The sequence below is a fragment of the Biomphalaria glabrata genome, chromosome 4 (genome assembly GCF_947242115.1).
Source record: "Biomphalaria glabrata chromosome 4, xgBioGlab47.1, whole genome shotgun sequence".
In the NCBI taxonomy this organism is placed as follows: domain Eukaryota; kingdom Metazoa; phylum Mollusca; class Gastropoda; family Planorbidae; genus Biomphalaria; species Biomphalaria glabrata.
In genome coordinates this window covers 47,110,673-47,138,646 of record NC_074714.1, presented here as the reverse complement: position 1 = coordinate 47,138,646, position 27,974 = coordinate 47,110,673, and the positions used below count along the sequence as shown (strand labels likewise).

At 36.1% G+C, this 27,974-nt stretch overlaps 1 protein-coding gene across 3 annotated transcripts; it reads right to left on the bottom strand.

The window, feature by feature from the left end:
* Positions 1-1,257: 1,257 nt before the first annotated feature.
* LOC106074637 (protein CFAP20DC-like) lies at positions 1,258-27,287 on the bottom strand. 3 transcript variants are annotated; one of them, XM_056027215.1, is made up of 20 exons: positions 27,177-27,287; positions 25,395-25,450; positions 24,213-24,296; positions 23,557-23,650; positions 22,792-22,864; positions 22,137-22,251; positions 21,707-21,863; positions 20,427-20,518; positions 20,096-20,293; positions 12,469-12,517; positions 12,078-12,254; positions 11,678-11,791; positions 11,274-11,459; positions 10,483-10,783; positions 8,439-8,547; positions 7,528-7,971; positions 7,179-7,406; positions 6,504-6,586; positions 5,442-5,557; positions 1,258-3,050 (listed from the first exon to the last, which is right to left on the bottom strand). In XM_056027215.1, the coding sequence occupies exons 2-20, from the start codon at positions 25,416-25,418 to the stop codon at positions 2,929-2,931; spliced, it is 2,766 nt and encodes a 921-aa protein (XP_055883190.1). In that variant the 5' UTR covers positions 25,419-25,450; positions 27,177-27,287; the 3' UTR covers positions 1,258-2,928. The 3 variants fall into 3 exon arrangements, with proteins under 3 accessions (XP_055883190.1, XP_055883191.1, XP_055883192.1); XM_056027216.1 differs by having other exon boundaries at positions 27,190-27,282; XM_056027217.1 differs by having other exon boundaries at positions 27,246-27,265.
* Between the last annotated feature and the right edge of the window lie 687 nt (positions 27,288-27,974).

The following is a 27,974-nucleotide window of genomic DNA, read 5'->3' as shown; positions in this document are numbered from 1 at the left end:
CCTTGTTGAAGTTGCATTAGTATGCAGTGGATTGCCAAATATAAATACAAAATCAAATGAAATTAAAAATTTAATACTTGTATCACCCTTTGATATATTTACTTCCCAGAAACACACACATATTTTTTCTCCATATTTACACACTGACATATACGCACACAGCATTATGATGTTATATTAAACAATGCTGACAATCCTATTTCTAGAAACACTAACTTTAGAACACTAAAACATTTAGTTTGATGTGTTCTCAGTCTTAGAAGATTTTTTTTTCGTTCCTGGATCACACAAAAAGTAAATCTACCTGACTATGACGGTATGCATTCTAGACTGTTTTCACCAAGGTCCATAGTTCAAACCCTGTGTGCTGTACTTGTTCATGCTGTCTTGAGGTCAACTATAGATGACTGTTGAATTTCAAACAATTACTCTGCAAGCGTTCGAGTTTTATTGTTCGGGTGTATTCAATGTAGTTGATCAACAATACAGAATAAACAAGACGATCGATTTAACGAGTAAAGAGATGTGATCAACACTGATGAACAGTTCATAATATATTTATTCCAATAAAAGGCCACAGTAAAAGTCTCTGTCAAAATAAACACGTATTTACCCTAGAGGATTCTATCGCTAACTGATTTCCAGTCTGTAACCCAAAATATCCCAAACGTCACTAGTCTCGTTCAATATACGTCTTCTATGGTGCGTTGCTAAATAACTAATACTATAAACAAGGTGTCTAACACCTGCTTGCTGTTCCCCCAACCCTCTGCAAAATTAAAGGATAATACAACTAGCATGGGGTTTATTTCTAAAAGAGTTTCAGAAACTAGTGTTACAACAGGAAAAACAACAATACGTTTTTAAAAAAGTAAAGCTTATACCGGTATGAAGTGTAATTGTTATCAATGAGTTTGGATCAGTCATGTAATTATATGTATGATTGACCTAGACATAATAAATCTGTGAGATTAGAAATATTTTTACCAATTGTTTTTGTTTAGTTTTTGGCTTTCTAAATGTGATATGATCCTATCACTTGCCTGGACCAGTTTTGAAAGGGGGAGGGAAGAAGGGTGCATCTTTGTGAATGTTTACATGATCCTTTATTAAATCGATAAAAAAAAATTCACTCAGGGCTCAAGAGTCATCAAGGGGACTAATTGAACTTATACCACCACATATGTCAAGTACAATTTCTTTCCCTTATTCAAGGTACCAAACAAAATAATTAATGATCAATAGTTAATTGACTAATTGGTTAATTTTTTTTATTGATTGTCAGGTAAAAGAAACAATTGTGTAAAATTTCAGCTTAATCCGAGATTGCGTGTGTAATAAATAATGTGCACAAACTTTTTACCATACTGACAGACAGACAGAGAGAGAGAGGATATAAGCTTTGTAAATATAGTCTAACATCATATTTACAAAACTTTGAGACTCAGCATATTTCAAACACATAAGAGAAGGTTCTTTATAATAATACTGGAATTTTCAAATGACTATTAAACATTTGATTTATTGTGCATATTATTATAATACTCTGGGGAAGATAGCATTAATTTATTAACATAATTACAATTTAGAGGAATTTGTTTGATAGTAATGACTAAACTTGTTTGATAGTAATAATTAATAAAATAGTTGTCAATATTTAGTTATTACTTAAAACTTAAAAGTGTAAATATTTCCTCATATAATTTTAAAAAAAAAATGGACATACATTTTAGCCAAGATTTACAAATAGAGGAAATAAATTTCAGCAAACCAACTAGTTAGCTCATTGACTCATCTCATTGAGTTATCTTTCTTAGAACCAATGTGACTTTAATTTTGCCACAACAAATCACATTTAACTATTTCTGAACTGTGAAAAATGTAATAATAACCATTATGTCCTTACTTAAATGAAGCCATTTACTAGACTTTTCATAAGCAAATACATGTTATGAATATAATTTAGAACACTGGGTAGAAACAGTGGCATAGCTAGGGATTTAGGAGCCCAGGGGGGATTGACCTCTTTAGGGGGGCCCCTGCATTTTGACATTTGACAGGACATAAAGGCATAATATTTAATGTAAAAAAAAAATCTGACTCTCATTTGGGAGCCCCTCTCAAGTGGGAAGCCAAGGGGATTTTCAAATTTGGAACCCCACCCCCTCCCCCACCCAAGGTATGCCAATGAGTAGGAACTCAAATAAGATGGATCTACAATGACAAAAGGAAACTAAATTAAATATGTTAAAACACACCACATGCAAATAAAATTAAGATTATGCAAAAATAGACACTCCTAAAGTTCTACAAACAATTAAAAAAATGAAAATTTTAATTATTATTTGAAAAGAAAAGTGACAGACCAATGAAAACAATGAACTAGAATTCTTTTACAACCAATGTATACTTAGCTACTATAAAATACAAGTCTAGAAAAGTAAGCATAAGAAAAAAAAATAAATGCGAATCAATTCAATACTTTGTAGTACTATTATGTTTATACATAGCATTAAAAACAAACTATAATATCACTTGTTTATTTTAAATACAGATTCAAAACACACAGTTATAAATACAAGTATGAATGAAGTTATAACATCACTGAATAGGAAACATTTGGTATTGATTTGTTCAACGTTATCTTACATTATTTACACAAATTTATTCCATTTCTTGTCTCTTATTTCTTTCAAGACTCTTAACTTTCTTCATGAGTAAGGTCTTTCATTAGGCAATGAGACAGCACTTTAGACCAGATAACAAGCTCTGTTAAGACTGTCACTATCTGAAGCTTTCTTGCTAGCATTATACATCTCTGTCATTAGTATCAGCATTGACATCCCACTGTCGGTACAATGATGTGTTCAGCTAACGGATGAGTGACTCCATGACAACATTCAGTTGGTATCTAGGAGCTACCTTTCATCATGTCACCAGCTCGTAGTATTTCTTTGTCTCAGGGTCATAGTAACAGTTCAATTTTGGGTCAAACAATAAATCAAGTTTATCATCTTCTGTTGTGTTCTGGATAGTTTGACCCATGTGACCTGTGAGAAAGAGAAGATGTAGTTAGCTAAACACTGTCTAGTTGTTACTTTCTACATTAAGTGTGGGATGTTAGGCAGAGTTAGATAAACAGTTTGGCTACCGGTAGAATGGGCTTGAGTTTAAATTTTGTATCGAGCTGAGTTATTTTTGGTGAGAACCAATAAAAGCAGCATATAAACCTTCTCCCAGAAACTCCCTGATCCCCCCCTCCCTACTACAAGTCCACATAACATATTGGACCATAGTGAAATGATTATGCTATTGGTCATAAAGATTGGCTTTGCCAGCATTTCAAAACGTCTTAATTAACACAAAGATGATCCTACAGCAATAACACCCATTACTAACTTGCACTATATTTAAACATTACCTCAAATGTCCTTCGCTTAATAATATAGGCCATTGTTACCTCCTATTTATAAGCTTAATTAGAACTGCAATTTTTTTTTTACTAGGGTGAATAGCGCACTCTGATTGCAAGAAAACCCTTCCATTTCAGCTCACCCTACCACTTTTTAATTTAACCATTTTTAACATGCACTCTTCTTACTATGTTAAGATCTAATAGTTCAGCTCTCCCCCAGCCCCCCTTGCTGGATGGAAGAAGAACCTGATGCATCTCTGATACTATTTCCAAAAATAACTTTTTCCAGTACACAATAAACACATCACATAACATCTACACGTCATCTTTTTTTTTCTAAAACATATTATGTATCTTTAATTTTGTTTAAATAACATTCATAAAATCATGCTCTGGGAGCCAACAGCCCTCCTCCAGGCTAAAGAAGTTTTTTTCTTTTAGGGTGGGGTGCCACAAGTAAAAGTTTGATTAACACTAGACTGTACAAAAGCCTTTTTTTTTACAGTGAGTATTATTGTCATAACAAGCAAGTTAATCTTATCATTCCATTTTTTTTTAATCTTCTAATAAGTTACGGACATTAATTTTAAAAAATTTGTCTTTCATTTTTTAGAGGCCCCATAAGGGGAAAAGACGCTATTAGTTTTGTGTGGTCTGTCTGTCTGTCCATCTGTCCACCCCATTTAGATGTCATAAACTAGAAAAGATATTGACAATCTGACATCATGATAATTTATACCTTTCTGATGCAACGGCTACTTTTATCGAAAAATTTAATTTTTAAAATCAACTATGCAAGCAGTTTTTTCATAAAAATACACCATTTTTACAACTATTCACTACTAATAGTAACAAACAAAGGAGGCTATTTAGTAAGTTAGATGACCATTTACCATATTTTTAACACATTTATGCAAAGAGTTTTAGCTTTTATGTCAAATATTTTTTTTTACAAATGTATTACTAAGTTAAGTAAGTGAGAACTGTCATACTAACAACTACATTTTAAAAAAAGAAAAAAAAATTTAATATGCGTATAAATGGAACATAATTTAAAACAACAATTAATAAGTAGTTTTTCATATTATCGCTGAACTGCAATGTCGGACTGCATCCATATGCCACTTAAAGGAATTTTTTTTTTTAACAGAATTTTTTTTTTCCTGAGGTTTTGAATAAGAGATTGACCCTTTACAAAACAATTAGATCAATTAGATAATCATTATAAGACATCAGTTAGGCCAGGTTCACATCTAACTTCACCTTCACTTTCACCTATCCCTTGGTCTGCTGGACCGTTGGGGCACCACACAAGATCTGTCAACCTTCTTTCTCCATTCTTCTCTGTCATTTGTCTTTGATAGAATTTCATTCTGATATTCCTTCTGAACATATTGAAACCTGCCTTTTTACCCAGCTGGGTGGACCACTTCGGGGGCTGATTTTAAGTTTGTGTTTCCACACAAACTGTCTTCGTAACCTTGTTTAATACTTACTTTGCTTTAAATTAATTATTGAATTAATTCTACGATGTATGTAAATACAACAATGATGGATGGTACTTGATATAATTAGCTTAAGTCATGCTTTGTAAAAAAAAATTGGCTTGTAAATACACAGATTCTAAAGATATAGATTGAAAATTTATTGAAAATTAACGTGACCTAAAGCTAGAAACTTGTACAGTGATAGTAGGAGCAGAATTCAAAGATTAAATCTTAGTAAACAACAGGCAGCTCAATTTACACAATATCTCACAGCGACAATGGCATAGACACAAGGGTACTGACTGAATACAAATATTTTTTTTTGTCAGCTCTAGCTATATCTGATAGTTTTTCACTTCTTTAGACTAAAAATGATATCAAATCATCCACTCTTGACTTTCTCAGTGCAAGTAATGTGAAGAGGGTGCTTTTTTTATATCAACTTCAGAAGTGGATATTTATAGACTCCATTTTTCAGACCAAAAACAGTCAAGTACTTAATTCCACAGTTACATAAAGACAACAGCAGATATACTCACCATGATTTGTCATTGGGTCATCTGAAAGGTCATCTGATAGCCCTTCCATTGTGCCCTGAAGATCTTGGACTCTGGACAGTGGGACAATAGGTGGACTCATCACTCCGCTCCAGTCTCTGTGTATGAAATAGTGTTCAGATGATATCCACGAGAGTAAAATATATTTCATAAAACACAACAATCCAGTAACAATAATAGGTTTGTTTAAATAAAATGGCTGAAAAACTATTGGCCTGATATTGTTTATGATTAGAAATATTGTTTGATGCTTTGTGAACTACAGAGTTAAGAAATATTGCTTAATGCTAGGAAAGAAAAAAAAGTTTATTCACAAAAAAAATTTTTTTAACAGACTAGTTAAATACATTTCTAGCATTAACAAAAAAGGCTGTTTTCATGTTTACTGTTTACCCTTAAAACAAAGATATCTGATGCTTTTCAGAGACATGGTGGCAAAATGCTTGGCTTCCAAACTGGGGGTCCCGGGCTCAAATCCTGGTGAAGACTGGGATTTTAAATTTTGTGATCTTAGGGCGCCTCTGCGTCCACCCACCTGACATTAGTTGGGGGAAAGTAAAAGTAGTTGGTCATTGTGACACCCTCATTAACCGTGGGCCACAGAAACAGAGATGTCCTATAGATCACTAGGTATGAAAGGGGAACTTAATCTTCTGCTTCTGCATAAAAAGATGGCAGCATGTAAAGAATTAGGCTAGAGATGATCTTTTACATTACTGTCAGAAAAAGTACAGGGTTTATTTAACTCTGGAACTTTTATCTTTTTTACTTAGTTTTTTCAAAGCTGGCTATGTGTATAAATTCCAAAACCTTTTCTCTTCCTATCCTCAATCCTTTGTCAATGGACTCTCAAAATATTTTGTTTAATAGTTAAGAGCATCGGATATAAATATCAAACTGTTTTGATGGGGAAAAAATACCTCTAAGAGTTATCAAAAACAAAAACCTTTCAATTAATAATGTTACATACTGTAACTTTTGTATTTTTGTAACTAAACTGTAATGATCTGATACACTAGACTGCACTATTAGTTCTCGTCTCACCTTGGATTGGAAGAAGTTAAAGTGTCGCTACTTCTCTGTGATTTCATCTCATCTTGGTAATTGTGGGGCACTTGGTTCAAGTTCTAGGAAATCAGGCAAATAAAAAATTATTCCATTGTTTCAATTCAACTCAAAAGATTTTTAATTTAAACTCAAACCAATGAATAGGAATAATTATTTTTAATTTCATAACTTGCATACTCATTACTCTCTAAATAAAATATTTAAATATATTCACACACACACCAGAAGTAGGGAGTAGACTGAAAACATTGCACCCTCTGGTAATTTTAAATTGCACAATTAGTGACCACGCATGTTCCTTAAGGTTCCCTAAGGCTTGTTTTAGGTTCCCTAAGGCTTTTTTTTAGTCACATGAGATGTTGCAAGGATAAAAGGTTGTCTCTTGAGATGTAAAATACAGATATATACACCATATATACAAATATAATATATGCAGGTTAATTGAACCATGGATTAATCAGACCAGCCACTAATGAAAACAGAATCCTTAATTATTTTTGAATAATCACAATAATCATGTATACATAAAATATGAATGTAATTGAAGAAGCCAGTTATTCAAAATAGATGATCCCATCCTGGTTAGATTTGATTAGATGGCATCAACTGTCTTATCTTTTAAATGAAAAATATGAAATCAAGGGACATTACTGGAGCTTTCCAAGAGCTAAAACTGGTGTCATCATCACTGGTAGTAGCTGGTGATTCACAGTGAATGTGGCTAGTAGTGGTCTCAGATGGGCGGTGCTGTAGCCGGTCTAATGTTGGTGAAAGGCTTTGCAAGGATTCATCTGCATGCCGTCTCATACTTTCATACATCCTGGCCTCAAACGAGTCAGTCACTTCCTCCATTCTGTATTTGGTGGCATCATATGGTCTCTGGAAATATAAGTGTATTGAAACTGCACATGAACAATATAAAAAATTATTTTTTTAGTTTCCACTGTGAACTATTTATTTATATATTACTTTTAAACTAACCTTTTGTGATGTGTCTTACCTGTCCATTTGTCAAGTTTTGTTCATTATCATAAGTCACTGGATTGTTGATTTCCCTGACTGACTTCTTGCTCATTCTCGTCACGCTGTCTCTCTCTTTTCCCATTCTGGAATTGAAGGAAGGTTTCTGGTCTGGACTTGTGGAACCTTTCGGAGACAGATTGGTAGCTGGCCTGCTCCTGAGACCGTTGGTTGCCTGGCTTTTAAGTTTTAAATAAGAAGCCTGAGTTGAGTAGTTGCTGCTGTTGTAGACCTTACCACCACTGTGGGTGCTACCTGCACTGCCGACAGGACGACGCTGCCTCATGGTGTGATGTAGCATGTCAGCTTTCAAGGCAGGGTCCTCTTCACTGCTGCTATGGCTGACAAAATCATCTTCAAGCCTTGCCCCTCTATAGACCGAGTCGGCACTTCTCTTAGACATTTTGGATGCACTTTTTTTAAGCTTGAGAAAGAAATAATGAGAATTCAATAAACTTGATAAATCATTGCAATCAAGACAATTTCCTTTCATGTTGACCTTTCATTTTCATTTTATTAATTAATATAAAAACAAAGTTTACTAAACAAAATGTAATGTTGAACACACAATGAAATAAAGAAATTAAAAGTAATTATTTGGTGTGGTATTAGCATTCAGATCTCCAACAGCTAAGAATATGGGAATGGAGGATAAATCAGAATGGAAAGATGAGCTAGAGGAGGCCAGGGTTCTCCATGGGCTGTAATGCCACTGGGATGGATGGATGAATGGTATTAGCATTTATTTTTTACAAATTCATACTAACGAAGTATTCAAAATTATGTTTTGAATAACAAAAAGCTGAGCTAAGTTTCATAAAATGCACCTACACAGTGGATGGTAAGATTCAATCCATTTTAAAAGAACGTGTGAAGAAGAAAGGAACTTACACTTGTTAGATCATTTGATTCAGTAATTGGTGAAGCAGTTCGCCTCAAACTTGCTGATTTGGGAGGGGAGAAAAAATGATGAAGTTTATTGTTGTCTCCTGAGGTCTCGCTGGGATAGAATGTTTCAATAAGTCATAGTGAATTCAGTTTATTAACTTGACAATAGAATGTAATAAAAAGAATATCATTTGCAAATTAAAATGTGAAATTCCATATCTTATCTTATAAATTACAGATGTTACTTCAAAAGAGAAGATGATTACGTCCTGTGTCACTGTCAATCTAGTCATGCATGTTAAAAAGTGACTTAAACTATGCTAAGTCGTTGGTTTTCCTAACTAATTCAGGTAACTCCATTCCATTCTTTAATGAAATTAGGGAAGAAGGAGCACTTGTACAAATGTTTCCTAGCATATTACAAAATTGACAAGCACTGTAAATCTCAAATATCCAGATTACTGAATATATTGTTGGCTTGAGTCATCATCATCATCATCAAACTCCATTAGAGTGAGGGCTTGAGAGGCTCAAATCCTCTCTTGCAAAAGCCCTGGACAGAAACCCTGCTGTCTTGCATACTGCATACAGGTCGGGAATTTAGGGTTTCCCAGACCTGTCGAGACGAAGATCAGCAAGTCTGGGGCAGTCAAACAGAATATGAGGCACAGTTTCCTCTTCTTCCCCGCAGCGGGGGCGCCGTGAATCAAAATTTGGCCATAGCCGTGAGAAATATGAGCCAACAGGACAGTGGCCTGTCCTGCACTGTGCTATAATAGCTTGCTCAGGCCTGGACAGCCTCCACCACGGGGAAGTGCGGTCAGGGCGCCTCATGCGCTCCCAGACTCCACTGGCTTTTTGGGACTTGTCCCAGCACTCAAACCACTTTTCCATTTCTGTTTTTTGTATTATAGCCAGGGCTTGATGAAAGCTTACAGCCTGATCAGTGGGTGGAATTTGCCCTCCCTGGTGGGCCAAAGAGTCTGCAATTGTGTTGCCAGTCACACCTATGTGACTCGATACCCACTGCATTATTACAGGGGTGCCATAGCGTTGTTTAATGTTATGTGAAGCCATGATGACAGTGTTGATATTGGGGGGCCATGGTCCGGGGCTTTGCAAAGCCTGTAGTACAGATTTTGAGTCAGTGACCACAACAATCTGTGTTGCCCTCAAATGTCCCTCGCCGAGTTGAGAGTCAATGACTTTTAAGGCTTCACAGACTGCCATGGTCTCCGCATCAAAACTGCAAACACTACCACATGGTCCAAAGATTTTGACTGTGTAAGAGCCAAGAAAGACGATGTAGGCTCCATAGCCTGCTCTTCCAGAATCTATTGATGCCGACAGATCAGTGTATGCAAAAATAGCACTGGGCTTGAAGGTATTAATGGTCTCCAGAGTTAGGATTTGAAGGTCGTTAGATGAATGACTTTGCTTAAGGCATTAGAGTCTACTAATTTCAAGCGTATATCAGGGGTCGTTGGGCGACACCAAGGGGGAAGGGGATGAATGTGTTGAATGTTTTGTCGGTTGGTGGAGAGGCCAGCTTCATCAGATAGTCTAGTGGCATGATGCATAAAAGACTGCATCTGGATACGTCTTCTGCATCTCCAACCATCCACTAGTTTTCTAGCTGGGAGGTATTCATCCAGGTCAGTACTGACCTTTCCCTCCTATGGTTTAGTGGACCTATAGGCTTGAGTCGTAGAAGCATCCAATTTAATATTGATTATGAGGATTCGAATAATAAGATGAAGCCACCAATTTCATGAATCAGGAATTTGATTTAACAATTAAAAAGTTGAGATTTAAAGCTTACTTATTATCCCAAATTTTGGAATAAACAGGTTTGATATAATGATATAAAATTTTAATTAAAGGTGTTTTTTTTAAGTCTCTGGTATGGGCTTTAGACTGTCATCTCAGTGGTTATGGGTTCAAACCCTGCCAGTTACCATTTCACACATGAAGGTTTGATCTAGAATGTAATAATCTTCAATTCCGAGGGAACATCCGAAACATGAAACAAAACAAACACACATACTCATCACTTTCTTCATATTCCCCAGGATGTGAACTTTCACTTGTTGACTTATTGCTATCATCTTCATCCAAGTGCACTTTGCCCTCAGGATTTAGTTCACAATCATTGGAGGTCTCCTTCAGCTTTCTTTCTCTCTCAGCCACATCATTGCCGAGCCCTTTCAATAATTTACTGCTGTTATTGTTGTTATCTCCCTCTCCTGAGTCCTGACTAATATGTTTCTCCTCCACTTCTCGTAGCAATGAAATGACGTCTGCTACTGAATCATAATTACTTGTAATTTCTGACAGATTTTTCTCCCCTGAAAAAAAAAAGCAGTAAAAAAGTTTTTATAGGATGGAATGGAACCCTGCTTGCTGGGTATCTTTATAAACTGTTAAACTATGATATGAACTAAATAAGTGCAAATTAGTAAAATTGCTTATTGTGATGGTAATTTAAATTCAACAATCATCTCACATTGTTTGAAATAAAATAATATATACATAATAAAAGCTCATTGTATGTATAGAAGTTAACTTTGATGATTTCAAGCAAGTGGTAAAAATAGGTTTAAAATATGTTCCAAATATTCTTTTTTTTTTTTTCTTCAAAAATTTAATTTTTGTTAGAAATTTTTTTCAAATATTTAGTATGCAAAAATGAGAAACAATGAAACAAAACCAGGTATTGAATTTATTTATTTTTTTTATAAACTGCCGAAAAAGCCGAATGCAATATACACTCAAAACTAACTACTTACTTTTATTTATGTTCACTTTAACAATACAACTGGAATAGCTTAGAGTTACCTTTTCTTGGTGATTGAATTTCAGGGACATCAGGGCCAACACCTGAATCTTTCATAGAACTTCGGCTTGACTTTGTATCGCTTAAAATTGTGGTGGCTGTAACAGAGCCAGTCATGTGTACTCTCTGTGTTCTCGTTGGTCCAGACAGAGTAGCCGAAGTAGGAGGGGAGATCAAGCTGGACTCACCTGGACATTCAGTCAAACATGTAAATTAAACAATTCACTACTAATTACTACAAAGTACAATAGTATTAGACTGTTTCAGTTTTATAAGGTATTTATACAAACCAATTTAACTAAATTCTACTCCATAATGTAGTCTTTATAATAATCAATTTTCTGCTAGCATGTACTGGATTAGTGAAAACTAGTGAGCCATTTTAGAAGGTTCCAATAAATTCTACCTTTATTGATAAGGCCATTTTGTGCCAGGAGTTTAATTCTTGGCTTTCTTCTGACTCTGTCATTGGATGGTTCTCTGGGAGGATGTGGTGCCACTAGCTGTAAGTCTTTCATACCTGCATCCAAAAATTACTTCAATTTATTTTATAAAGAAATAAAAAAGCTAAATAATTTTATAAGTTTTTAATCCAAACCAATAATATTTTACAAAGTAAAAGAATGAAAATGTTTACTAGTATGTGATTCACAGAAAAGCTATCAGGACATGTTTTTGGTGGTAAGAAGGTTTTAAATAAATAACCTCAAAAACACTTTCTCTGATGTTTTCTAGTAGTTTGAAACAAAAACTTTCAAGTGACAAAGTAAGTAAAGGTTGGGACATTCATAGAAAACTTTTCTTACCATTTGCAATGCCATCACTATCAGATGCCTGATGACTGTAAGTAAGTGAAGAGACTGACCCGGCACTGCCAGGATGAGGCTGGTGACTATATGTAAGTGACGAGGCTGAACCAGCACTACCTGGATGAGACTGTTTGAATATATCAACCTGCTCAGAGTCATCTTGACCATCAGTTGCTGTGAAAATGTTTTAAAGCAGACAACTTAATATCTCAAACATACATACTTCTAAAAACTTATTTGTTAATTAGAGGAAAGAACTCATATATATATATAATATATAAATGTCACAGTTCTACACCCATGAGTCATTTTGTATGATAAATCTAAATGCTACATACTTATTGGTTTAAAAAGTTTTATGACTGTACTGTAAGACAGAATGACTTACCATCATTTTTTGATATTTGAGATTTGAAGCTTCTGTTTGTAACATTGCCCTGTTTGTTGATTTCAAAACAAAGTCACGCTTAATAATAACAATAAAAATTAAATCTACTTAGCACTGTTAACAACATACGGTAAGCTCAAGCCACTAGGAGTGCATGACAGACATAAAAAAGAAAGAGTCAAAAGGGCAAATTAATCTAAATAAGTTTTGAACAGATAGATGTTAGTGATCTTCTTGAATGAAGTGAAGCCTGTGATTTGTCAATGGGCAGAGTGTTCCAAATATTTTGCCCACAAACTGAAAAGACCTGCAAACCCTAAAGTTATGAGGGGAAAACGCAAGGCTAAGGTACAAGGGCATTTCATTTTTATAGATGGATGGATGGCAAATTATGCAAATAATATCTACCGGTACTGCTGACAGTCAACAAAAAAAAATTCCTCTATTGACCAGTACAAGCCAAGAGATGATGTGCATGATGTGTACCATAAGAGATTGTGAGTTTTGGTTTCTAGATTTGATTTGATTTGATTTGTTGATTTGAGGCACATCGGCACAATTTAGGCCATGTCGTGCCTGCAGTCCCTCAAGGACCACTCTCTCTCTAAACAACAAGGGCCAGATTCTATACAGTCATATAATTAAAATCAAGGTCTATTCACAGTTAAAATAGTAAAGGTAGTAAAAATTTAAATATTTGGTAAAAATCTAATGTAAATAGTGCATGTTCACAAATTCAGAAATCAGATCTTCGTAGATAGCCCCACTTCCCGAATAAAGCCCAGTACCTTCCCAGGGTCGACATTATTAAATAGTGTTTTTAGATTAGTGGCTCTAAAATATTTCGCCCTGACATCCTGGTATCTGGGGCAATCAACGAGGATATGTTCCACGGTGAGGCGAGAGTCACAGTACTCGCAAAGTGGGGGCTCCTCTCTCTTCAGTACAAAAGAGTGCGTGATGTAGGTGTGGCCAATCCTAAGTCTGGACATGGTTGTGCTACCACGCCTTGTCAGACCCTTAGATGTGGGCCGCCACCTGACATCCGCCACAATCTGCCTGAGTTTACTGTGAGTCTCAGCCTCCCATCGGTTCTGCCACTCTCGATAGGTGGCAGAGGCAATACTTTGTCTCAGGTCCGAGTAGGGAATTTGGGTTCCTGACACCGCATGATTTAGGGCTCTCTTTGCTTCTCTGTCTGCGGCTTCGTTTCCCTCAATGCCAACATGGGAGGGGACCCAGATGAAGGTGACATCCCTACGGTCGGCTGTTATTAGGTCCAACAGCTTCAGGCTCTTATGTACCAATGGGATGTCAGTCTTCATCCGCCCCAAAGCTTGCAATGCAGATTTGGAGTCGGAGCAGATTATAAATTTACTCCTTTCTGATGCTTTTACGGCCATAAGTGCAAGCAATATTGCGTGCAATTCGGCCGTAAAGATGGAGCAGCCATCGGGGAGTCTACGGGAGATTGTTTTGTTCCGAAAGGAGCAGGCACACGCGACCTTTCCCTCCATTTTGGATCCGTCTGTGTAGATGGTGCCACAATCTCCGTAGCTCTCCTGCAGTTCCCTAAAGTGGACTTGTAGTATGCTTGGGTCTGTATTTTCTTTTTTGAAATTAAGGAGGGATAAATTTAATTTGGGTTTATTCATTAGCCAAGGAGGATTCTGAGGGGTTTCTATTTTAGAGATTTGGTCAATGGGTGGGGTTAAATTTTGGATGGGTTCTCTCATTCGAAGGCCCAACGGCTGTATGACGTTAGGCCTTCGATTGTATAATTCTACCTCTGTGGGGTTAAATATGGAGTCAAAAGCAGGGTTCGTGGGGTTGGATTTTAGCTTGACTATATACTGCATTGCAAGCTTTTTCATTCTTATATCCATGGGGAGTTCTCCAGCCTCCACATGAAGACTTGGGATAGGTGATGTACGAAACGCGCCGAGACAGAGACGCAGGGCAGCATTTTGTATTGGTTCCAGTATTTTTAGGTACGACTTCCTTGCTGCTCCATATATTATGGATCCGTAGTCTAGCTTGGATCGAATTAGACTCCGATAGAGCAGCAGCAAGGTATCTCTGTCAGCTCCCCAGTCCGTATGGCTGAGTACTCTTAGTATGTTTAATGACTTTTGGCATTTCTTCTTAAGTTCCTTAATGTGGGGGAGAAAATTAAATTTGGAATCTAAGGTGAGGCCTAAAAATTTTGTAGTTTTCACGACAGGGATCTTCTTTTTGTGTATAAATAGTTCAGGGTCTGGGTGGAGTCCCCTTAGATTACAAAAATGCATACTAACTGTTTTGGAGTCTGAGAATTTGAAACCATTATAGTTTGCCCAACCCTGAATTTTGTTTAAACATAACTGTAATTTCCTTTCTAAGGTGTTCATGTTTTTCCCATAAGTAAGAATGACAAAGTCATCAACATACAAAGAGCACTCTATGCCAGGGGACAGCGCATTTATGATGCTATTTATTTTAATGTTGAACAGGGTGACTGACAGAATGCTGCCCTGGGGTACACCCATTTCCTGGTCATGAGTGTCAGAAGCAGAGTTGCCCACTCGAACCTGAAATTTTCGATCTTTCAGGAATTCCTCCACAAAACGGGGGAGGTGTCCCTTAAGCCCCATAAGCGCCAGGTCACGTAGAATGCCATTTTTCCAGGTTGTGTCATAGGCCTTTTCTATATCGAAGAATACAGCTACTAGATGTTCTCTTCTGAGTAATGCATTTCTAATATAAGCTTCCAGCCTTACCAGGTGGTCAGTTGTTGTCCGCCCCTGCCGGAATCCGCACTGGTAGTTTGAGATCACTTTATTCCTTTCCAGGTACCAGACCAGCCTACTGTTAATCATTCTTTCCATGGTTTTGCAGATGCAGCTTGTTAGTGCTATTGGTCGATAGTTAGCTGGGTCAGAGCCGTCTCTTCCCGGTTTAGGTATCGGTATAACTGTGGCTTTCCTCCAGCTGTTTGGGAAAGCGCCTGTTTGCCACACACAGTTATAGACCCCTAGCAGGACTGCCAATGAGGGTTCGGGAAGGTGCTTGAGGAACTGGTAATGGATTTCGTCTTCTCCAGGCGCTGTGTCATGTGACTTGTCCAGCGATTCCCTCAGTTCCTCAAGCGAGAACGGTTTGTTGTAGTCTTCATTGTTCTCTGACCTGAAATCAATGGGGTGTCTTTCCTCCCTGGTTTTGACTTTTTGGAACTCTGGCGTGTAGTGTGCAGTGGATGATTTTTCTGCTATTGAGGATGCAAGGCAGTCAGCTATTTCTCTGGGGGACGTGACAGTTCGTCCTTGGTTTTTCAAATGCCCTATTGCATTTGATTCTTTCCCTTTGATTCGCCTTACTGCCTTCCAAACCGCTCTAGCAGAAGTTTTGGCATCCAGACTGCCGACAAAACTTCTCCAGGAATTCCTTTTGGCTGACCGTATGGTTTGTCTAGCCTTTGCTCTAGCTATCCTGAATAGCTTTAGGTTTTCCTGGGAAGGATTCTTTATAAATGCAGCCAGTCGTTTTTTCCTATCACCAATAGCACTTTTGCAAGCTGTATCAAACCATGGTTTGCTAGGCCGTTTTGGATTTGCAGAGGTTAGGGGTACAACTTTCCTGGCTATACTTAGTAGCTTGCTAGCAAAGGTATCAGCTGGGTTCTGTTCATGGAGGATATTTTCTGTGATATCCTCAGAGCATCTTTTTTGGAATTGTTCCCAATCGGCCTTATTCAGTTTCCACCGCTGAGGTCGTCCCAATGAAGGGAGATTGTTAGTAATGATGATTGGGAAGTGATCACTTCCCCGTAGATCATTGCTAACTGACCATTTAAAATCGTCCAGAAGTCCGGGGACGCATACGGTGAGGTCAATGCATGTGAATGATCCAGTTCCTGGGTGCAAGTAGGTCGGTGATGCATCATTAAGTATGCATAAATCATGTTGGAGGAAGATATCCTCCAGCATACGACCTCTTGTGTCGGTATTGTTGGATCCCCACATGGTGTTATGGGCATTGAAATCCCCAAGGATTAAATAAGGCCGGGGGAGTTGTTTCAATAGGTCCTCCATGTCTGTTCGGTTTAATGGAGCGCCTGGTGGTAGATACAGGCTGCAGCAAGTGATAACCTTGTGAAGGGTTATCCTAGATGCTACGGCCTGTAGTGTGGTCTGTAGTTCTACCCTCTCATGGGGGATGCTATCCTTCACAAGGATACAGACTCCACCTGATGCTCTCTCTGCATCCTCAACATTCTTGGTGTAAGCACGGTAGCTTCGGAAGCTGATGCAATCTTTCAGAAATGTTTCCTGTAAGCAGACAGCTACAGGAGTCTCAGAGTCCATCAGTAGCTGCATTTCCTCGTAATTGGCCTTGAGGCCTCTACAATTCCACTGTACAATTCTGGAATCCATGGCTTATTCTAGATGACCTACTTGGAGCTATTTGGCCTTGGGAGGCTTCCGGAGGGGTTTCCCTTTATTCCAGTGACCTTGGTATTTTTATTCTTGGGTTTGGATGGAGAGGAGGACAACCCCCTTTTGGGGGAAGTCTTTCTCTCTGGAGAGGGGAGATCCCTCTGGTTAGAGCGGAAGTTATTTCCTCCTCTCTCACCTCGGGCATCCTCTCCGCTTTGATTTCTCCCCTTAGGGAGTTGGTCAACCTCTAACTCGGTAGAGGTTAGGGTGTCTGGCTGGGTTCTCTGAGGAGAACCTGTGTCAGACATGATGTCTCCGGGTTCTCCCGGAGTATTGGTTTTGACATGCTGCTCAGTCTCCATGCTCTCATCAGCGAGCACAGAGAACCTGTTCTTTAGCATGACAACAGGGCTTTCTTGTTTCTTCAGAGGTGTGTTCTTTGGCGGTGTTTTCTTCTGAGTTGGGGGAGGAGGAGGGGGTGGTGGGGTCAATGTGTCCGTCTGTGTGGCTATGGATCTTCCTTTCTTAGCAACAGCCTGGGCGTAGGTCTTTGTCAAGCCGAATTGGCCCTTGGGTAGGGCCAGTACAGCCGATTTCGCCTGGCTAAAGGTACATCCGTTTCTTGCCTTGTACTCCTGCACGGCAACCTCCTGTTTCCACACAGGGCAGTCCTTGGAGTAGGCTGAGTGGCCAGCTTGACAGTTTGGGCATTTGAACTGGGCTGTGCAGCCCTTGTCCTCATGACCCTCTCCAGCACATCTGGCACACACAGTGTTCCTCTTGCAGACTGCCGCGCCGTGTCCATAACCCTGGCACTTGAAGCACCTCATGGGGTTAGGTATGTAGGGCCTCACTGGAACTCGTAGGTATCCTGCCTTCACATACTCTGGCGGTGTCCTAGTTCCGAATGTGAGGATAATAGTGGCGGTTTTGACCTCCTCACCCTCCCTGCGCCTGGTAATGCGCCGGGCATGGGTGACTCCTTCAATGCCCTCCACTATTTCCTTCTCGGAACATTCCAGTAGGTCCCTAGAGCTGATTACACCTCTGCTGGTGTTCAGACTCTTGTGTGGCATGACTTCCACTTGGAGATCACAGAGTCTTCTGCATCTTAAAAGCCCATCAGAGTGTGTCTTGCTGTCTACTTCTACAAGTAGTTCCATTGTTTTGTGTAGCTTAGACACACTCTTGGGCTCTCCCACTACTGACTTGAGTCCCTTATAGATAATAAAAGGGCTCAACTTGGTCAGGCTTTTTCCCTCCTCTGTGCATCTAACCACCAGAAATGATGGCCAGGTGGCACAGCTTTTTGGGACCTCCTCTTTTTTATCGTCGATTCGGCGTTTCTTGCCCAGACATAGGTCTGGGGCAAGTAGTTTTGTGTGTGTTTTTTTGTCCATATAATATATTTTGGTTAATTCGGCACCTGTGCTCCCCACCCGCCATCGAGTCCAACAAGGGGACGGGCCATTCGGATGTCCAGAATGAGCCCGTCAGGGCTACACAGGTGCTATACTCAGTCAGCTGCTACATCGGACATGTGTCCGATACAGCAGCTCCCTGATTGACCCTCCAGCCACCGCCCTCCAGCATAGGTCGACGACCTATGCTGGTAGCTCGGCATGACCAGCCGGTTGACCCAGAGCGGGCCATCTGGGTCTCAGGTCTAGGGGAACTTGGAGCCAAAGTATTGTGTTGTTGTGGTTTATCCTCAGATAGCCACCACTCAAACACCAGGATCTCTTTATCCCCCCTTACCCGTCGCAGTCCACGGCAAACGGACTGGTCTAGGACGTAGTGAGAATTTAAAGTTAAGGAGACAGTGTGATGATCAATGAAGGCAGACTTAGGAAAAGAGGAGGCAGACACAATGATAGAAAAGAAGTAGGGCACTTTTGAGCTCCAAAAGTGCTAAGGAAAGAGGAGCGCAGTTTAACGTCATGTCTCGGGACGCTTGGTTTCTAGGAACGCGCTTTTGTTGATGTCATTTTTGCTTCCTTGCTTTGCTTCTGTTGTGTGATGAGGCTGGATCTCTTGTGAGAGTTTCTTTTCTGTGTTTTCTTCCCCAGTATTGGGTAAGTCAGTTATTTACTTTATTAGTCTTCGTGGTGTAGCTCGAAATTCGTTGTTCCTGTGATCGGGGGAAAGGCGATCTCAAGGAATCTGTATTTTCTGTAATAGGGACGCAGACTTGGGACTCTGTTGGAGTCAAGCTTGATTCACAGTGTGGTTCGATATGGCTCGTGTATCTAAGGCCTCGAGTGTAGGCTGTGTCGTGATTGAATTATGGCACCGAGTTGAAGGTGTGATATATTTCGTTGCATAATATGTATACTTTGTGTTTCCTTTGTACATACTATTGACTTTTATTTATCACTCATGTCATCATATTTCATACATTCATTAAATTGTTAAAAGTACAACCTTGTTGTTAACTAATGGACATTAACTTACGTTAGCATTAATATCATTCACGTTGAACAACTGTTGGGATTCACTAAATGTTCAGTTGAATAACTTTTATTCAATCTGTGTATTTTACATGCTATTACCTTTATGTTCTTGCTTTACTCTGTTCAGGTTGGGGATACGGGACCATAATATCATACACTAGCTAATCTGAAATCCCACCTGACAGAATTTGGGGGTTTGATGTTTGATGAAGTGCAGGTGATAAATTGTAGTTATTGCTATTGTATTATGTCTAGAACCACATGTACATTGAGTAAATTGCAGTAACCTCATAAAACACCATTAAGACATGTCTCTATCATAGGGTTTATTACACCAGAATGACAAAACAGTTCATAATAACACAGTACACACACACACAAGCTGACCTGGACACCAAGCCAATTTGACACACCAATGCAGATCAGTTCACAACAAACAACAAGAATCATAGATGCACAAAAGTATACATGGCATGATTATTGATTCATTGTATAAGCTATATCATATCACTATAAATTTTAATTTATCAATTAAATGCTTGATAAGTTAATGCTTGTTGTGCAGTGATATGAGATAACTAATAAAATACTACAGTAACTGTTTATCCTAGTTAAAGACTGTCAGATTTATTCTATACATACTTGTATTTTTTTATGAAAATATGGTCGAATTGATCCATACAGAAATGATAATTATTTTTCAATTGTTAATGTAAAAATCAGTTCAACATCGCGTCTCTTTCCAATTAAGTTACATACCTGTCTGGATGTCTTTCTTCCAGTGTCTGGGGCTCTTGGTGCTTTTGAGCCAAAAGCAATTTTACCGTCAGACAACTGCACTTTTCTACCGCTGCTGCTGAGGTCAAGATCCAACATTGAACCAGATCTGTTCTGATCTGCAAGCCCCTTGCCAGATTTTATCCTCTCAGCAGACTTTATCTTGCTCAAATTGAGAACCTAAACAAACAATCTTAATATTGTAAACCTAAATCTAAACAATAAGAAGTATGCTTCTGAGAAATTGTTGTTGTTATAAGTTTTATAAGCTACATCAAAAGATAGAGAAAATTTAAAATACTGGCCATTTTACCTGAGTGTGTTGCTCCACATCAAGGGTCAATTGTAAATGCTTAGGGATATTGTCAATTTCTCCAGTATTAATTGTAGAATTCAAGTCCAGTTCTATAGCAAAAAATAAGTTAAAGTCTACATCATAACAATAAATTGAGCCAAATCTAGATCTTTAACAAGTAAATTAATTTGATCTTTTCTTTAACATTGCTGCTAGTCTGTGTAGTAAGTGCTTCATAAAGCTATACAAATGGCTTTATGTTTTTTTAAACACTCCAGCCCCCTGGTCAGCCCTTGCCCTCCTGTAAGAGAAGTTGTAACCATCTTTACTTCTAAAAGAATATACAAAACTTCCTAATAAATTCAATAAAATTAGTATTAAACTCCAATATAGTTACAATTTTCTGAGGCTAAATGAGCTTAATAATCTGTCTTCAGTGGCTAAAATATCAAAGCCTGTATCTAATAAATTTCACAAAGAAAATATATTTACTGAATGTTTTTATTTAAATAAGAGAACCAAAAAAAGAGAGAGAAGATTGTGTAAAAGGTAAAGCTGAATGCATATATCTTTTTATGACAAAGAGTGTTTTAAGTTACTTTAAATTGATCTCAAAAGAAAGAATAATGTTAATTAATTAAGTAGTATAAACTATAAAGCTCAACTGATCCTTTGTTATTTTGTTTGCCTATCATTGTTTCTTTTAACTACTATTTACAGACTAAGCATTGGTTCACACTAAAAAAGTCAAAGATAACAAAGATACCCACTTGAAGAACAGACAATACTTAGCTAGTGAATAAACTAATGAGTTCCTATTATGAAAAGAAAAAGAGTTAATGAACTATTTATTTAAACAATCAAAGCCTAAACATGAAGTAACCTAGTCATGACATTTTACTTTCATATGTGTTTAAATATATAAAAGTAGAGAAAAAAAAGTAACCCTTTCAGAAATTTTGATCTTTGCAAGCAGATGATGTGAACTTCATCTGTTACTATGGCCAAGGGTTTAACAAGTGTGTCATGTGACAACCCACCTTTCCTTCCAAATGTATATTAGGTACCTTTAGACTTATGTGAACTCAGGGGCGTCCTAAAAATACTGAAGTTCAAAATCCTAGTATTCACCAGAATTCAAACTCTGGACATCTCAATGCCAAGTACTTTACCATTCTGCCACCACAACCCATGTATTACTTGTTTAACTCATTAATCAAACAAGTGATGCACTTCTAATACATACTGCTAATCCCACTATTCCTAAGCCTACCAATTAAAATAAAAAGCAGATTTACCTTCATCTTCTGTTGTGTCAGGGGGCTGAGACTTCATGGTGAACACCCTCCTCAGTTTGCAGTTGGCAGAAATAGTGATCTGATCCAATGAGCGAAACGTCTGGCCAATCCACATGTCCCCCACTAAAGACACCAAGTCTAATGCTAGGTTTAGCCACTATGGGGAGGTAAATATTTGTACTCATCAACCAACAGTGACAAAGCTAAAAGTTGCTAAATACATCTAAATGAAGCACAATTTTCATTATTTGACATCTCAAAAGTTGTCTATGTTTATTTATCTTTTTTATATTGTTATTCAAATTAATTTCAAATAAATCAAAAATCAAAATATTTTTAAAATATTAAATAATTTTTACCATGAGACATTTTTTATTGGATTATGTATTAGTGAACTATAGCCTTCCGAATAATAGAAAGGATTACTTACTATGGCTTTGTGAACAATAGCCAATGGAACTTTAGCATGGAGTGGTGTCACCTGAATCTCTTTTTGTGATGTTGACAACAGTATTCTTCGCTTATTGTTTCCAAGGTCAGTAATTCTAAAAAAAAAATGAAATAACACAAACTACATATTTTGAAAGCATTCAATAGTGTTCATTTAAACATAAACTGTGCAAGCCTCACAGTTTTCAAATGTATCCATGTACTTAGTTTTAGATATACTCAAAGCAATTTCAATTATTGGTGATACGACTTTAAAATAATATAAATAAATTTTAAATGTTAGAAAATTGCAGAACTTACACTCAAGTTTATATATAACCAGACATTTGGTGAGGCAGGGAAAGTAAAGGAGGTTAGTCATTGTGCTGGCCACTTGACACCATTGTTAAAGGATTAAAAAAAGAAACATTTTCCCATGCACATAATGCTTAATTATACTTATTTATTTACGATACATATCTTTCTTTCTTTTTTTTTTTTTTTTACAAACATTCTATCATGATTAATACTTTAGAAAAATCCTATATGTAACTGAGTAAAATTGTCAAACCAAATAAAAACAGAGTACTATAAAAGAGGGAATGGTAGGTTTTATTTTAAGTTTTTTATCAAAGTAATCTAAAATAATTACAAACCCGAATTCCATAGAAAAGTCAGCACCCTTTGGCAAGTAAATTTGTAGCACAATGTAGCGTTGGATAAGAGTTACTAAGGAAAAAAAAACAATTTTTTTTTAAAGCAATACAATATTTTTAATATATTTTGGAAATCATAAAAGTAGATTAGATTTCAGTTAACTGAACCACATCAAGACATGATCATTTTGGGACTAATAACCTGCTGGTTACAATACACATACAAGCTATGCATTGCATACTAAAATGTCATAAATCATGACCATTTATTGAGGAACGTAGGCTGAGACATAGTGCAAACATCACAGACAAGAATTACAAAACAACTCATGGAAATGACCATTTGTTCTGTTAAACAGAATCTCAGTAACCGTAAGCAAGCTTTATGAAAAATTATGAAATTATTTGTTTCTGTATCTTAGGATTCAGTTTAAATAAGTGGATAGTCTGATAGACTGATTAACTGGAATCTACTCTATTCAGTTTAAATCTTATCTTATAACATACAGAAATTACTTCAAAAAAGAAGATAGGTATGTCCTACTGTATCCCTAGGTCCATCTAGTCATAATTAAGTGGATAGTCTGATAGACTGTTGGTTTGATTGTCTGGAATCTTATGTAACTTAGCTTTAACTTAAAGAATTCCATTTTGTTTAAAAATATTTTTTATTATTATTTTCTGCTTTTTTTTTTTTTTTTCAGTAGACCAAATTTAATGTGTTCATTTTAGATAACTAAGTTATAGTTTAATGTTATAACCTACAGTTCAACTTCTGATCTTTAGGGGTCTGCACTTTTGTTGTGGCTGATGCACCTTCCAGTGTTAAGATATATCCTTTCACTTCTTTATCATAGATCTGGTGGAGGAAAAAAATCAGTGTTTAGTAATCAGAAAGCATACATCTACCATGACCTCTTTACCAAATATATATGAACAAAAAATATTATTAACAAAAACAATACATGAATACTACAAATGACACTACATACAAAAATAGCTTTGTTATCATTCTATCTTTGTAATCTTCTTCTTTTGTTCTATTTTTTTTTTTATGTTGGAGGTTTCAGACCAGTAATTCTATATCTGAGATGAACTGCACAGTGGTTTGCAAATCAAGCTTTTCTTCTATAGGAGGGTTTCAGGGCCAGTGTCTTGTGCTGGCCTCTCGATACAGTATGCAGCTTTGAAGGACATGGTCAGCATTTTCTGCTAAAGTAGAAAAAATTTCTTGGGCTGGGTAGAATAATTGCCATTCAACCATTTGCTTGATAATAATTTATCATTAGCTAGTCAGAATAATTTCCAACTTATTAAAACTAATGCCATCATCTGGGTAGAACAAATGCCAATGGCTAAAGTGAACAAATTTTGACATGCCAGAGCGCTTTTTTTTTATCAGTCAAGACAAATGTATTTACCTTTTTAATGCCTGAATTTGAAACTTTCCAATTACTTAATGAGTCTTTCCCTTGGGTACTTAGGAGTTCATAGTAAGGCCCTCCCTAGATAAGTTTAAAAAATATGTTTTTGCATTATAAATGTAAGAATACATATAAGCATTTACCATTAAAAACATAAGTAAACATCTAGTCGTAAATTATTTTTTCAAGTTTTCACATTAAATACCAGGATAAAATAATATTAACACATGATGCATCATAATTTTACAAGAAATTTAGATAAATATGACTCAGAGGCTAGTAACTTGTTAAAGGATATCACAATTTTAAATTCATTACCACCTAGTTTTACACATGTGTTGGTCATTTCCCTTTTGAATGCAATTAGCAATAGTTAAAAACAGTGTACCTAGTTCAAAAGTTATTTACTATTCATTTTCGGCTTCATTTAGGTTTATGTGTAAAAAAAAAAGTTAAGTTCCCCTGTCAGACCCTGTGGTCTATAGAGCAGATGATATAAAGGGCACCTGTTTCTGTGGCCTATGATTAACGAGGGTGTCATGTGGCCAGCACAACGACCATCCACCTTTACTATTCTCCAACTAATGTCAGGTACCCATTAGAGCTGGGTGGACTCAGAGGCACCAAAAGATCCCGAAATTAAAAATCCCAGTCTTCACCAGGATTCGAACCCGGACCCCTGGTTCAGAAGCCAAGCGCTTTACCACTCAGCCATTGTGCCTCTAGGTTAATGTGAGTGGTTCTGAAAATGGTTTGCTACTATTTTTAATATAAACATTTATGTTGTTTTGTTTTATAAAAAAAATATTCCAATCCCTTTTTTTTTTTTTAAATAACCAGGCTATTTATAAATGCAAGTGTAAGCGGTGTTCCAAGAACTACTGGAATTAGTAGGCCACCACGTGAATTAATCTCACTAAAAAAAAAAGAAAGGGTTCTGCTAAATGTTCAGAATGTGCGAAGTGTTCCATTAAGGTAAAAGTTTGGGAAAGACTGCTCTACGGCCTTAAGGTTATTAATTTAAGAATAAAAATAAACTCATAAAAATACCTCCACTTTAAATTAACAAAGCTTTATTCAATGATTCAAATGAGCTTGAATTTGTAAATTTTTGATTACAAGGCTTAATGACTAAATTTAATGTATATATAGTGTATAATGTTAAACTACATTCCTTACCTGATACCCAGACTTGAAAGACATTGTGACTTTTCACTTCAGTTAACTAATAGCCTCTGAAAAGCAGATGTTAAAACTATAATACCAATAGGACATATTGGAAAGTTAATTGTTTTATTACTACATTGTTTTAGCGGGGGGGGGGGGGGGGGGTGTTGGGTTGTATTCAAGACTGCAAATATTGCCCATAGACAGAAAAGAAACTTCTATTATATATCTCAAGATGAGATTATTTGTCCAAGTGCTGATTATTTTTATCATCCTTGACAGCAAGCATCATATATCTAGCACTCTACTACTAATATTTACTTCTAAGGAGCATCCAAAAAGTTATTTCATTAAACAACACATATTTTAAAAAAAAAATTGGAGTTATTTTTTTTGAAGTGAAATAATAATTTAGCTAGGTATTGTAGACAAGTGATTTAAAAGGATTAGTAGTCATGTTGTTTTTAATGCTTAAAATTAGACATAAATCTGTCAATATAGAATATACGGATCATTGAAAATGTATTTTATTGACTAAATTAATTTTATTAATTAGTTCTGGAATTTAAACACAAACATTGGTAGTGACAGCAACATTATATCAAGTTTTTTTTAGTACTCATAAGTCAAAAGCTTGGCAATTCACTCTTTTTTTTTACATTAAACAAAAATATGTTTTATAATATTAAAGATACATCTAGGTCTTATGCATAAGCATGGTTAATGTTAATGAGCCTAAAACTTCTTTAAAAACTCTTAATTTTTTTATTTTGTTCTGTTTTGAAAAATTTTGTTTGGAAATTTGTGTGCATAATTATGCAAATTAGCTTGGCTTATTTTAATAAATGTTAATATTTCAGTTGGATTCTACGGGATTGTATTAGTTCATTTATTTCTCTACAATAACATCTATAGTTTGTGTATGTAAAGTAATTAGTTTATTCGTTAGGATTATTTTTTAAGAGAAATGCTTATTTTCGGAATAGTGCTCTGTCTTTTTGGCACAGAACGTGCTAAACGTCTCTGTCTTAAGAAGATTAAACTCTGATAAGTCGTTGGTTTTTCCTAGCTGATTCAGGCAACCCATTCAAATTCAATTCTCTAATGGCACTATGAATTAGTTCTTGTGTATGGAATAAAAAATTTGCTTCTATCATTGTGTTTTTTTTTTAGTATTTCATTAGGTTTTTTTTTTTTTCTAATAGTAAATTATGTTTTTGTGTTTTATGCATTATTATAGCTACTTTACTTTTTATTCTTCTGTCCTTAAGTGTCTCTAAGTTTAGTGATTTTACTATTGGTGTTACTCTCGTCAAATTGGAATGATCGTTTGAAATAAATCTCACTGCTCTATTTTGTATTTTTTCTAATAGTACTAAGTAGACTCTAGTAGTCTACTTAGGTCTTCTACTAGTCGTACTACTAGATTAGTTTCTCTACTTAACTCTTGACTAGTCTTTGATATGGTAACATTTAATGATTATATATTAAATTAATGGTTTGAGTTATATATAGTTATAATATTAAACTATAACTATAATAACTTCTAAACTTTTTAAGACATTTAGGTCTTTTCTTTTATGTTTTAGCCTCTACTCTTTATTGTCTTTAACACTTTAACTAGTTTAACCTCTGCCTCTTGGAGTCTTGGTTTAATTGGCTTAATTTTAATTAATTTAATAAGTTAATTTAGTTTTAGTTATTCAATCAATAGCTGATCCACTTTATTGCATTTTTAATTAATTATGAATTAGATAAATTATTTTAGATCTATAATATAACGCTTAGCAATACCTAAATTCTGTACCATAACTAGATTCTACACATTTATGTCTAAACCTAAGAAGATACATATGTAATCACAGTAATGTTTACAAACGTCAGCCATTTTATTTTTTTGTTGCTACAGGAAGTTGAAATAATCGGACACCACTAGCCTATATCTATCATCACAATCTAGTGGTTCTCACACCTTTTTTTTTTAGCGCTGTAAGTAGCAAAAGCCCTTAAAATTTGTTTTTGAGATGTATGTTTGGATTTGAAAAACTAAAAACACTTAAGAAAATCTTCCCCCCTGGCCTTTGTATGAACATTGACTTCGATTTCTAAGATTAAGGCCTTTATAGTACTTAAATTATGGATCAAAATTAGACTTTTAATTAGTAATGGAATTTCAAGAACATATATTTTGTAGTTGAAATAATATAGGCATATCATGCATTAAATATAGATCTATAATATATATACCAATTTTGTAAAGGCAGTTAATGTTACACACTGTCTTATCTTGAAAATGAAATTTGCTAATAAAAAGGAAAATTATAATTTATTATAGCCCTTATCAAGCTTATATTTAAATATGGGCAATTTAGTAGGCATATAAATGCATTATTGCATAAACATATATATATATTTATTTATTTTTTATTATGAAATTGTATACTATTTAGTAGGACTAGATGAGACATAACCTGAAATTTCAAAAAGGTTACACATAAAATCAATGAGATCTCTGTTTTGTTTTTGTTTGCTTTACGTAATTTAATTTACACGTTTCTGATTTTCTCACATAAAAGAAGTTAAACTTGATAA